Genomic DNA, 13,773 nt, shown 5'->3' on the forward strand with positions numbered 1-13,773 from the left:
TTCTGTTCTAAGAGCGGTCACTGTTTCAAGGCTGTTTCAAATCTTGGGGTTCAGTGGAGGTAAACTGTGTGATCTATGTGCGCATCTGGTCCTGCCCAGTTCGGTTGGGCAGGGGCTGAGAATGACAGCAAGGTGCACGGCTTGCAGTTTGGAAGAGTCTGGGTTGTCTCTCTAGGCACGGATTCATCCTAAGCAAAAAGTGACCAGAGGGCTGTTGCATTGGCTTCCATAGTGATGGAAAAGGTGTCATACCACAGGGCCACACCAAAGTGGGTGGGGTAGGGCAGACCTCCTACCCCTTACTCAGGGGGCCACACCTTCCCTAGGGTCACTCCTCACCTCTCTATGCATGGTACATTTTTTTTCGTTCAGACCCTGGCCTGGTCCATGTTTTCTGCTCTCAGTTCCTCCATCCAAACTGTCTTCATCTGCAGACCACCTCTGGGTGGGGGAGGAGAGGAAGTTTGGGGTGGGGGGTTGTCGGAGATCTGAACGCAGAGGTCACCGCGGCGGGCGCGCGCGGGGGGGGGGGGCAGGGAACCTGGGCGCAGCCGTGGTGGGTGCGCCCTGCCGAGAGGGGCGGGGGCGCCTGGCGTGCACGCGGAAGAGGGGGTGCAGGGAGGGCGGGCGAGCAAGCGAGCCACGAGAACAGGGAGCGCGCCCGCCGCCGCCGCCCTCCTCCAGAGAGAGAGAGACGCTGGAGCGAGCTGAGCGGAGCGCCGCATTTCAATGAGGACGCGCCAAGGCACAGCCCTCCACTAGCGGCTGCAGCCTAGACGCCCGCGCCCCGCAGCTGCGGCAGCTCAGCCCGGTCTAGCCCGCCGCCCAGCCCCGCCCCGCAGCCCCGGCCGCGCCCAGCCCGGCGAGGACAGCAACAGCAGCCGCCCCGTGCGTGCCCACAAAGACTCCCCTGCGGCTTCTCTCCGGGACCGGTGCGTGCTCTGCCTTTGCTTGGAAAGGGAGCTGCGGGGTTGGGGGTGGTAGGGAGGGATGGTCGTGGGCCCCGCAGCAGCGCCTATTTCTTCCGCAGTAGCTGGAGGCGCGGGATGCCGTGGCCGGGCGGACGCCCCCTTGTGCCGCAGCCGCCGCCCAGCCTGAGGTTCCTCTAAAGGCTCCGCGGCGGGCGCCCTGGGCAGCCTGGCCCGGTTGGAGGCGGCGAGTGCGGGCGGCCCGGGCTGCTGGCACCTGCTTCTTTTGTTTCGGACTTGAAACAGGGAGCCGGGCGAGCAGGGGTCTTTGCAGACTTTGCACCCTGTTGTAAGTGGACAGGACGGAGTTGTCCAGGAGAGGTGTGTGCCATTGTCACAACTGGCCGGCGGAGCAAGGACCAAGTCTGCGCCTGGAAGGAGTGGCCGGGGCCAGGCCTCTCATTGTGTGATTGTGTGTGTGTTGGAGGCTGGGCCGATCCGTGAGTGGTTGGGGGCTGCAGTGTGGATGCTGCCAGTCCATTTGCAGGGTCTTAAGTTCCCTTGGGGACAGCCAGGCAGCCTCGTGCACAAATGAGTGGGACAGCCAGGCAGCCTCGTGCACAAATGAGTACCTGCAGTGCTAAAAGCCTGTAGAGAGGAAATGGCATTTTTCCTCCTAGTGGGAGCACGTATAGCCCGCCCCCCCCCCCCACTGCCCCACAAAAGAGGTTGCTTTTTGAAAAGCAGGTTTGCGCAGAGCAGAGTCACCGCTGGGTTAGTTAAGGAGATGCTGGTAGGAGCTGGAGAAGAGGAAAGATTTCATTCAACTAGCTCCTTTTCTCTGGCCCTGAGAGTGTGTGTGTGTGTGTGTGTGTGTGTGTGCTGGTTATGGTGCACACGCGTTCAAGGCCATGCTGCAGGGTGCTCTGTGAATACGTTTTGTGAATGCTTCTAAATATATCACCTTTTATGGACAAGGAAAGTAGGACAGCGTTTTAAGTATGAGATATCACATACACGAGGATCAGAAGGGATTTTAAGAAGGGTGGCATGTGCAAGGACCTCATGAAAGGTTCACACAGCCGGTGAATGTGCTCAGGGCAATGCATATACTCTGAGGGTGTATTTGTATCTTCTTCCACTATGCTTGCCTATCCATCTGCATCCTAATCCCACAGGCAAAATATACCTTGGGCCTTCCAGATCCAGCATCTATTTAGATGTGGTGCCGTTTATGCCAAATTATTTCTTGATTCTGTGACTCTGTGTGTGTAAATCTCTGAAACAAGACCTCATGTGCTCACGCGGAGAAGGATGAATACAGAGGTTCCTCAAAATGGTGAGATATTCCACAGAGAACAATCAAGGATGCTGCTGATTTCCTGGCTTGGCAGCGTGTGTGTGAGAATGATTCAGAGAGTCAGTTCTCTTTTCCCCACCCAAGTGTCTGTGATCTCTGTGACTGAGGTGTGGTTACCTTCTTGTTTCCATGGCACACTCGTGCCCAGGTCCTTAGCCCCCGATGTATGTACTGTGAACATGTGACAGGGTGCTTCAGTGGGCTTTCTGATCAGAAAGGGGAACCCCTGCAGGCCGGAGAAGCATCTTCAGGAGCCTTTGGCACAAATATGTCACTAACTCAAGAAGATCTTGGTAATCTGATGTTGCATGTAATTTCTGGAACACTAGGGTGGGTAGTATGGGTGGTTTTTTTTTTTTTTTTTTTTTTTCCTTTTCCCACATTCATTGGATGGTAGCTGCAATCTTGAAAGTGACTTCACTGTATGTGTGTCTTGTTGCCAATGTCATTTCCTACTTCTTGTCAGGTTTAGTGGGGAGAAAAAACAGTGGCCCTTGTGAAGCTGAACATGGTATATAGTTTGAGGAAAAGTACACAGAGAATAAAACAATCAACTTTTCCCTGTTCTAAACTTGACCCCCCCTTTTTTTTCTTTTGCTGTTGGGCTCTAGTGGAGGCCAACAGTTGTTAAATTATGTGACCTCCGCAAATTGTCAATAGCTGAGAGCCTCTCACAACTCTCCCTAGTGACATAATGGTGACATCTTTTGACAGGGTCCAGCCTTTTTTTTTTTTTTTTCTCTTTCTAATATAGATTTGGGAAGGAACCCCAGGGGCTAAACAGATAATGCCTTTAAAAATAAAACCTTCAAAAACCAATCTGGCCTTTATCATTTAGGGAGTTTGACAAGTGTAGCAAGTTGATGGGGACACACAGGAAGTTTCCTCCCTCTCTTCAAACCCACACAGCCCTGGTAGAAGACAGATGAGCTCATTGAAAAAACAAAGAGAATAAAGATTAGGATCGTTTTTGATTTTGTGGGCAAAATATTGGTTCTGTCACATAGTAGCTGTTGGAAAGAGTGACTACTATTCACTGAGAATAGTTTTGAAGATATCTAAGTTCATAATCAAACTATTTCATACTTGCTCATATACTGATTTGCTGCTTCTGGAAAATACAAGTACACACTATTACAAGCTATTAAGAGACATGGATGAGATAGTTGTTATATTTGGGCAAAAAGACACTTCACAGGTTGCTCCTCCCAGGTCCCCTTCAGTGGGGACAGTGAAGAGATCGTGTAAAGGCCTGGTGGCCCCCTGCCCTGCCCTGGTTTCTCTGTGCCCAGGGCAGTCTAGCAACCTAGTGGCCCACACAAGGTCACAGAGCTAATTCAGAGTGAGGGATTTAAAAGTCCTACTTCACATGTGACAAAGAGTTAGTCTCAGAGGGTCTGGGTGACTGGTACACAGCATGAAGGACAGATTAGAAGGGGAGCCTGCTTTTCAGAGTCAGTTGGTTCAAATCCCAAGTCCCTGAGTTATAATTTGGGAACCCTGGATATATCAGACTCCCACCCTCAGGAACAACAAACTTGTTACTTTGTTGGCAGGTTTCTAAGAGATGTTTTTAGCATAGTACGCATAATTGATTGCTGAATAATAGTGTCAGGCATATCACAGACATTCAATATGTACTAGCAGTTTCCACTCCATTTATTTCAGGAGCACTGCAATCCCTAGCAGGGCTTTTGAGCTGTGAATATGTAGCCACTCTGAAAGGATCAGAAGTTGATTGAGGGTCAAGGAAAGGTCAGAGAGGTGTGGCTGCACTTTTGTTTAGTGTGGACTGACCTTTGGAAAGGAGATGTTATCTACCTGGTGGTTTTGGGGATGCTCTTGTAAGACTCTTGCCTAGATTTTCCATTCCCTTATATCCCAATTCAGTGTTTTTTTTTTTTTTTTCTTTATTTTAATTTCTTTCTCTTTGGATGTTGAGCTTTTTCTACATTCTAGATTCTCCTGTTAGCAACCCCCCAAGTCCAAAAAAACAACACCGTAAACCTTTATCAACTCTCCCTTAGCTAGATGAATTGATCCCTCCAGAGCTTGCTGATATAAATCTCCAGAGAAAGTAAACTATACACCCAAAGGCACAGGTAAACCTTTCAGGAAGTCATGAGATGAAAATCGGGAGGACTTAGCAGGCATTACCCTGGTCAGCAGGGTAGAAGGATTCTGTCCCTACCCGCATTTTTTGGCAGTCAGATATACCGCTGTAGGTTTTATTAATAAGAATACTAGCACTGACCACATGTTAGGCCTTGAAATCCTTGGTGTATAAATTAATCCTGAATATGAGCTAGGAATTGGGCATTGTTGGCATTTTTCATGCATACTTCAAGGAACTGAGGCATAAAGATGTCAATCAAGTAGATTCTCAAGTTTATACACTGTGAGGTCAAGTCTGAGTCTGCTTCTCTCTCTGTCTCTCTTTCTCATATATATATATTTTTTTTACCAATTTTTTTTAAGTTTGGATTTTCTCATCCACAAAGATTGAGAGTTATTTAATGATATTGATCATAGATATGGGTGTGGGGATCATCATGTTTTCCTGTAATTTCACTTCTTCCAGGAGAAGCATTGCTTCTCTGCTCATGAACCGCCCCCCCAACACACACACATAGGTGGGGGGTGGGGTGGGACCAGGGACTTCAACCTTGTAGGCCGTCCTTGTAGGCGGTCATATCTGCTTTCTTCTACCATATTTGCCATTGCCTTGTTAGGGACTCTTTTTTTTCTTTTCTTTTCTTTTTTTTACTAACTTTTTAGATGAGACACAGAAGGAGAAAAGAGAGACACTGAAGCTCTGCTCCACCTTTTATGGAACTGCCAGGTGGCCTGGCACCTGGGTACTTCCTCTAGTGGTAGACCTTGCCTCTTATTCCATTTTTTATTAGTGATTTAATATTTATTTACAAGATTATGAGGGATGTAACTGTAATAGGAGTGCAAATCCGTACAGTTCCTGCCACCAGAGTTCTGTGTCCTTTCATTGGAAACTCCCCTATTATTTCCCCATCTGCAAGTATGTATCAAAATTCTTTTTGGGAGTGTAGAAGGTGAGAGTTTGGACTGCTGTAGTTGCTTCTCCATTGGACAAGGGCATTGTCAGGGCCATCCATACCCATATCCTGTTTCTATCTTTCCCTAGCTGGGAAGGGCTGTGGAGAGGTGAAGTTCCAGTAATCATTGGTGAGGTCCTCTGTCCAGGGAAGACAAGATGAAATTATCTTAGCATCTAAAACTTGGAGGCTGATATGCAATACAATGGAAAGCAGCTCAACATATTTAATAAACAGGAATCATAAAGTAGGAATAGAGTAGATGAAAATAGGGACCTTCAGGTAGAAGGAAGCTAGGGCATTTATTTTAGGAATATTCCTAGGAACCTACATCTTAGTGTGATATTTGTTTGAACTTAGCTAACATGGGGATGGATGAGAACTATTGTCTGGGAAGATGGTTTCAGAATTGGGAGTAGAACTAGGAAGCAGGATTAGGGGAGAGAGTTGCTCAAAAACTTAAAGAATATATATAAATGCAATTAACTGTTTACCATGATGATCTCATCCAGGGCTCATATTCATTCATAGTTAGCACAGGAACCTGTACAACCTCTGAGTCCCTGTCAGACTGAGCTCGTCTACGGCCATACCACCCTGAACATACCCGATCTCACCTGTCAGACTGAGCTCATGGTCCATAGTCAGAACTGGGAGCATTCTAGGCTACCCTTATTTGAGGACCAGTCTTCCTTGAGTGGCAGAGTTGGATGACCCAGCCTCCCTTTGGAGAGTAGGGCAGTCCTTACCACTGCTATTTCACATTGAGGATATGGTCCTGAAGAAGCCTACAAAAGGGCCTATAATGATGTTCCCAATGAGTGTGACCAGTGATGATAGAGAGAGGGATCTAGCAGAGAGACCCGGCCTCTTAATTTTTTTCTGGAAAATAAAAGGGGGAGGGAGTGAGGGAAGCTGGTGGCTCACCTGGTAGAGTACACATGTCACAATACACAAGGATCTAGGTTCAAGCCCCTGGTCTCTTCCTGTAGGGGGAAGATTCACAAGCAGGTGAAGCAGAGCTACAAGTGCCTGTCTTTCTCTCTTCCTCTCTATCTCCCTCTTCCCTCTCAATTTTTCTCTGTTTTTATCTAATAAGTAAATAGTGTGTGTGTGTGTGTGTGTGTGTGTGTGTGTATGGAGACAGACAGAGAGAGAGAGAGAGGACCTTATTTACTTACTTTATGAGAGTAAGACAGCTGAGCACATGTGGGGAGGAAGGAGATCAAGTTTGGGGCCTTATGCATGCAAGTCCTGAGCTCTGCCACTGAACCACCTCTCTAATTATACCTTTCCCCCCTTTTCTTCTTTTCTTCCTCCTTCCTTAAAATACACGCACACACACACACACACACACACACACATATACACACACACGTTTTATGTATGAGAGTTTCACATGAAGCAGAGTGGGAGGGGAGAGAAGCCAGAGCACCACTCTAAGATATGCAGGGCAAAGTATCTTTAAAAATTTTTTTTTAATATTTATTTTATTTATTTATTCCCTTTTGTTGCCCTTGTTGTTTTATTGTTGTAGTTATTATTGTTGTTGTCGTTGTTGGATAGGACAGAGAGAAATGGAGAGAGGAGGGGAAGACAGAGAGGGGGAGAGAAAGACAGACACCTGCAGACCTGCTTCACCACCTGTGAAGCGACTTCCCTGCAGGTGGGGAGCCGGGGTTCGAACCGGGATTCTTATGCCGGTCCTTGTGCTTTGCACCACCTGCGCTTAACCCGCTGCGCTACAGCCCGACTCCCTTTTTTTTTAATTTTTAAATTATCTTTATTTATTGGATAGAGACAGCCAGAAACTGAGAGGAAAGGGGGAGATAGAGAGAGGGAGAGAGACAGAGAGACACCTGCAGCCCTGCTTTACCACTTGGGAAGCTTTCCTTCTGCAGGTGGGGACCGGGGGCTGGAACTCAGGTCCTTGCACACTATAACCTGTGCACTCAACCAGGAGTGCCACCACCCGGCCCATTGCAAGTCAAAGTATCTAACAGGAACCTCAGGCATGAGAGTTCAGTGCTCTGCCAATTGAGTCATGGCCCCTAGCTGCTTCTTTCTTTTCCTTTGTCTTTTTTATTTTATAGGACAGAGAGAAATTTAGAGGAGATGGGAAAAGAGGATCTGTGGCTGGGTTCAGTTTGTACTCCATCTGTCCATGGGAAGAATCAACATTACTGCAAAACATGCAGAAATTGCACCATCTGATATGATAGTTCAGTGCAGTCCACGCTCTCGGTACCCACCCTCAACGACTTCTATCCTTAGCCACATGGGGGCAAGAAAGCTTATTTCCCACCTGCCTTTTAGAATTAGCAGGATACCCTGAAAGGAGCCTTGGACTTTGGAATCAGGCAGAGATGAATTGGGGTTCTTGGTACAAACATACCTTCATTTGCTTTTTTTTTTTTGTTTATTAAGATTTAAAAAATATTTTATCAATTAATTTGTTGAAGAGAGAGAAAGAAACTGAGATGGAAAGGAGAGATAAGGAGGGAGAGAGAAACAGACACCTGTAGCACTGCTTGAGCACTCTTGAAACTTTCTCCCTTGCAGGTAGGGTCCTTGCTCATGGTAAAACATATGCTTAACCCAGTGTGTCATCACCTGGCCCCACACACCTTCAATGGGAGAGATTCAGACATTTTCTGTGTCTCTGTGTCTACATCTGTGAATAGTGACAATAATTCTTGGGAAGGTTTGCTGTGACTATGGGAAATAATGGCCCTGTGTTCAGGCCTGATGTGACGTCACCTAGGTAGCCAACATGTAAACTTTTTTTTTTGCTTTCAGGCTTATCCTTGGGTTTTGGTGCCAGTGCCATGAATCTACTGCTTCTGGTCATGATTTTATTGGATAGGACAGGGAGAAATTGAGAGGCAGGCGGGGATAGAGAGGAAAGAGGAAGAGTGAACGATAGACACCTACAGACCTGCTTTGCTGCTTGTGAAATGTCCGCCCCCCACCCTGCAGATGGGGAGCTGGGGGCTCAGACCCAGGTCATTGCACTTAGTACTATGTGTTCCTAGCCAGGTGCACCCCCTCCTGGCCTCCTAACAAAACTGAGAGGGATTCAGTTGGCTCCATTGGGCTTGTTCTGTTTCTTTATTCTCAACCTGACGCTGTTGACTGGCTACAGAAGAAGGGCAAACGCTAAAAAAAAAAAAAAAAAAAAAATTGTCTTTCTCTCCCAGTTTGCTAGCTCACTCTAAATGTATCCTCAATTAAAGCCTTACTTCCACCAGCTGCTCTCAAGCTGAGCCTTTCAAACCAGGATCTTAAAATAACCTCAGTACTCATCTCTTTTTTTTTGTGTCTGTGTCTCCCAGGTTCAACTTTAACCCCATCATGTCCTTCGGCAGAGACATGGAGCTGGAGCATTTTGATGAGCGGGATAAGGCGCAGAGATACAGCAGAGGGTCAAGGGTGAATGGGCTACCCAGCCCTACACACAGCGCCCACTGCAGTTTCTACAGAACCCGCACGCTGCAGACCCTTAGCTCTGAGAAGAAGGCCAAGAAAGTTCGTTTCTATAGAAATGGTGATCGATACTTCAAAGGGATTGTGTATGCCATCTCCCCAGACCGATTCCGATCTTTTGAGGCCTTGCTGGCTGATTTAACCCGAACTCTGTCAGATAACGTGAATTTGCCCCAAGGAGTGAGAACAATCTATACCATTGATGGGCTCAAGAAGATTTCCAGCCTGGACCAACTGGTGGAAGGTGAGCTCTGGGAGATAACCCCCAAGTGACCCTAGCAGATGAGTTTCCCTATTTCCACATTGCCCCTCCAACTTTCATGTAATCTCTTAAGAGTTCAAATTCAGCATATAGCTGTGATCTTTATTGTTTCACATTGAGGGTTTGCTGTACTGAATTGTAGAAAGTGGGGGGAGAGGGGGAGCAAGACATAAATGGTATTAGGATTGGTAATAGATGACAGTGGGCTGAATGAAAAAAAAAAAGATACCTAATCCTATAGCATTCTTTATATATTTTTCTCTCACACTGGTGCTGTATGACTTTTGAAAGTTCATTTTTTGTGTCTTTAATAATACATTTCGTGTTCACTTCAAGATACAAATTGAACTTTTGATATCACATGTCTGAAAGGACTTGAACAAAGTACTAATGGATCATGAAATTTTAGAGTTGAAAAGAACCTTCGATAGCTATCAGTCCCATTAATTTTATCACTGGAGACTGAGACCAAGCAAATCCAGGTGACATGTCTATGGTTACATGACTGGGTAGTGTGATGCTGACCAAAACTAAGATTTTCTGGCAATTCTTTCCAACGTCCTGCTGCCTTTTAAGTTTAAAGAGTGCCTTTTGATAGTCGTAGAGATTGGTGCAGATGATTTTTAATGTCCAATTTAGGTTTACAGTAATTATGCTTTAGACATTTCACATGGAAAAAAAGACACAGATAGGGTCTGTGGATGAGGCCTAATGTCTTATGTAAACACTGTAATCCTGTTTCTGAGTACTGTTTGCCTCAGATGAGATTGGGCATGGGTGGTGGTATTGCTGTAGATTCTTTCTTTCTTTCTTCCTGTCTTTCTTTCTTTCTTTCTTTCTTTCTTTCTTTCTTTCTTTCTTTCTTTCTTTCTTCTTTCTTTTTTAAAGCAGAGTACTGCTCAACTCTGGTTTATGGTGGTGCGAGGGATTGAACCTGGGACTTCAGAGCCTCAGGCGTGAGTCTTTGCATAACAGTTATGCTATCTACTCCCCCTCCCACTTTATTTGTCTCAGTACCAATTCATTTAAATAGGGTATAAGATCTCTAGTCACCTTAGAAATCAGAAACAATGAAAAAGGACTGGGTGAGAAATAATTGCTAGTCAATGTATGCAAAAGTGTAAGTGAGCATAGTTGTTACTCATTGAAGAGGTGCTTTTTAAATAATTTTTTTTATTTTTCCTCCTCCAGGGTTATTGCTGGGCTCGGTGCCTGCACCATGAATCCACCGCTCCTGGAGGCCATTTTTTTCCCCCCTTTTGTTGCCCTTGTTGTAGCTTCGTTGTGGTTATTATTATTGCCCTTGTTGAGGCAATTCGTTGTTAGATAGGACAGAGAGAAATGGAGAGAGGAGGGGAAGACAAAGAGGGGGAGAGAAAGATAGACACCTGCAGACCTGGCCCTTGTTGTAGCTTCGTTGTGGTTATTATTATTGCCCTTGTTGAGGCAATTCGTTGTTAGATAGGACAGAGAGAAATGGAGAGAGGAGGGGAAGACAAAGAGGGGGAGAGAAAGATAGACACCTGCAGACCTGCTTCACCGCCTGTGAAGCGACTCCCCTGCAGGTGGGGAGCCGGGGGCTCGAACTGGGATCCTTACACCGGTCCCTGCGCTTTGCGCCACATGCGCTTAACCCACTGCGCCACCGCCCGACCCCCTGAAGAGGTGCTTTTAAGGATTGAAGTCTTGCAGGCTCAAACTCAGTAGGAATTAGTAACTAGTATGTCTATCTGGGAAGTGCTAGATAGTCCATAAGAATCTAGGAAAGGAAGTTTGGTGCGTTGAAAGAGCTTGATTTCATCCTGGACTTGTCACTATGCTGAATGTATTTTCCTAGGCTCTGTTGTCTTACTGGGTCTTAGATGAGTGTCAGGCATACAGTGTCCCCCACCCACCACCTGCTCCTGTGCAGGTAGCTGGAGACACCCCTTAAGACCTCTGTGGAGTTTTGGCTTGCCCTGGCCTGGCTGCTCACAGTCCCCAGTCCTCTGGTCCTTTCTGTACTCAGTGTTAGTGTGTTATTTGAAACTGAGGGCTTCTTGTGCTTTTTTCCTCATTTCTTTCTCTTTACCCCTTGGTGAGAATACTAGTCCAGCATGATTGGATTTGAGAGGATGCTGGGAATGCTGGGCTTGGAGTATTTATTTTGTGGGAATTCACCTCTCTTTTTCATTACTTGGCATCCTGCCAAAAGGCCCATTGATTTGACCTTTTTCCTTCCATTCACATGTTGAGACTTCCAGAAAATTAAAGGGAGAGAATGAGCGTGGAATCATTCTGTGTCAACTTTGATTTTTGCGTTCTTCTTTTCATGACTTTGGAAAATAAATGGAACCTTTGGTGGGAAATCCTAAGAAATCTGGGTAAAGGTCAGGTGCATGGCCAGACACCAGCACAGAGGTTAAGTCTTTTCTTTGTAGTAGGTAACTTCAACAACATCTATGAGGGAGTGGGATTTCAGTTTTCCACCAGAGGTGAGGTGATACTGAGAAAAGACCAGAGATCTTCCCATCTACCAAGGAGGGTGTGAAAGGTGGAAACAGCGGTATTTAACAGCTAGGAACCAGCAAAATCATGGCACCTTTACCACCTTCTTCCTTATTAGGTTTTATTTTTTTCCCTTGGGTTCCAAAGAATGCATGTTCTGAGACCTGCTGTCCTGCCTAGGAATAATAACAATGATAGTTCACAGGTACTGAACATGAGCCATGCTCTTGTGGGGGTTTCTTTCATACTGAAACATATTTAGTTCTCACAGTGATCTTAGGAGGCAGGTACCTTCATCGTCCATATCTTAAGATGGCAGGATTTGGACTTGAATGCAAGCTGGCTCCAGAAGATGAGAAAGCATAGTTTTCATCGATAAGACCCTGGATGTGTGGTATATTCCCTTCAGCTGTAAAAATGAAATTTCACTGGATTAGCATCTTCTTGAAGACAAAAATATTTGAAAGATGTATTTATTTATTTATTATCAGAAAGAGAGCAAGGAGAGACAGGGAGAGAACCAAAGTACTGCTCAGCCCTAGCATGGTGATGCCGGGGATTGAACTTTTGACTTCTGGTGCCGCCGATCAGGTATACAAGTTAGTGCTCTAACAGACTCAGCTGTCTCCTGGGTCCCAAAACAAATGTGTTCAACCTTGACTTATCCAGGAATGACAGACTGTGCTCTAAGAAATCATTGAATATTTCTATTTGCCTCCAAATAATTTCTCCCCAACTGCTATGAAAAAACTGCAATTGAATGTTTTGATATTATAGAACTACTTTTGGGGGGACTCTTATCTGATTGAATGGTAACTTTAGTGCGGCAAGTTCACCACACACACACACACGCACACGCTCTTTTTTTTTTTAGATAGATAGATAGATACCACAAACCCAAAACTTCCTTCATAGTGGTGGGGGCCTGGCTTGAACCTGGGTCATACACATGGCAAGGCAACTGTCTATCCAAGTGAGCTACTTCCCTGGTCCTTGGTGATATATATCTATATCTATGTTTATATCTATATATATGTAATCAGTTTAGACAGATTTCTTCCTAATTCCTAGCATTGATAATTAGCATGCAGCTGCACTCAGTGTTGAAATAGCTAAGAAACTATTTAGATTTGCCTCTTTGTCAATTACATTTTTGCTTAGTCAGCTAAAATGCAAACCACAGCTTCATATTCATCATTAGGTTCATATCTCTGGCTGTACATACTAATTTTGTGTAATGTCAGTGCATGTTATTAGCTTCTCATTTCCTCTTCCAACATGATGATGTTTGAGTTTTAAATTAAATTCTTTTAGTGGTTACAGTGACTACTGTATTTAGTTTGTAATTAAAACAAAAATTGTCCTTTCTCACCTCAAACTGAAAATTCTGAATTGCAATGACATATCTGAAGTGTATTTATAATGGTTTCATAGTTACTAGGGTGGTTTTGTTACTGTAGTAGACAGATGATGTGCTAAAATCTGGTGAAAGCACTTTGATAGAGCTGATTCTTAGCTTAAAGTATAAGAGTACAAGTGTGTGTGTATATGACTGTATGTGTGTATCTGTCTGTGCAGCTACACATAGGTACACAGGCAGATTTACAAACATAAAATGGAGACACTCTTGTTTGTTTTCAAAGTCTCCTTAATACACTATACAAAAACATGATGTTTAATAAAGAAAGTTGAATTGTAGACCTATTTCTGAAGTGTTTCACCTAGAGACTTGGCCTCATTTTTCCAATATTGCCTTTTCTCCCCCAGTTTTATACTATTTATACTCCACTGTAGGTTTGTAAATGCTATAAAGATAAAGATAAGTGAAGGAGTAATATTTAAAGCCTTTACATTCTTCAGAGAAAGATGCAATATAAACCCTGAGCATTGACTAACTGCTGTTTTATTATCAGATGCTCAGGTATCAGTGAGTTGTGTTGAGGGATAGGCATTCTCTCCTCTACACACTGTTTTTTCTCTTTTATTTTCCTTTTTTTTTTTTTTCCTCTTCTTTCTTTCATTTTGCCATCAGTTATTGCTGGGGTGTGGTGCTCACACAATGAAACCACCACCCCTGGTTTCCATATCTTACTTCTTCCTTCATTTCTTTCTTTTTCTTTTTCATAGAGACAGAAGAAAAAATGAGAAGGGAGTCAAGTAAGAAAAAAAAAAGATGCTGAGTAGTGAGGAAAATAAAAA

At 44.8% G+C, this 13,773-nt stretch overlaps 1 protein-coding gene across 8 annotated transcripts in view; it reads left to right on the top strand.

Annotated features, from left to right (window-relative positions):
* Nucleotides 1-522: 522 nt before the first annotated feature.
* Nucleotides 523-13,773, top strand: part of DCLK1 (doublecortin like kinase 1) — a 383,977-nt gene continuing 370,726 nt past the window's right edge. For 3 of the 8 annotated variants that reach the window (XM_060191631.1, XM_060191629.1, XM_016186924.2), the window contains exons 1-2: nucleotides 533-932; nucleotides 8,675-9,069. In XM_060191631.1, coding sequence (XP_060047614.1) covers nucleotides 8,694-9,069 — 376 coding nt within the window. In that variant the 5' untranslated portion in view covers nucleotides 533-932; nucleotides 8,675-8,693. Of the gene's footprint in view, nucleotides 933-8,674; nucleotides 9,070-13,773 lie in introns of all 8 variants that reach the window. The other 5 variants (XM_060191633.1, XM_060191634.1, XR_009549996.1 and 2 more) reach the window with 5 other exon arrangements.

The sequence above is a fragment of the Erinaceus europaeus genome, chromosome 5 (genome assembly GCF_950295315.1).
Source record: "Erinaceus europaeus chromosome 5, mEriEur2.1, whole genome shotgun sequence".
In the NCBI taxonomy this organism is placed as follows: Eukaryota; Metazoa; Chordata; class Mammalia; order Eulipotyphla; family Erinaceidae; genus Erinaceus; species Erinaceus europaeus.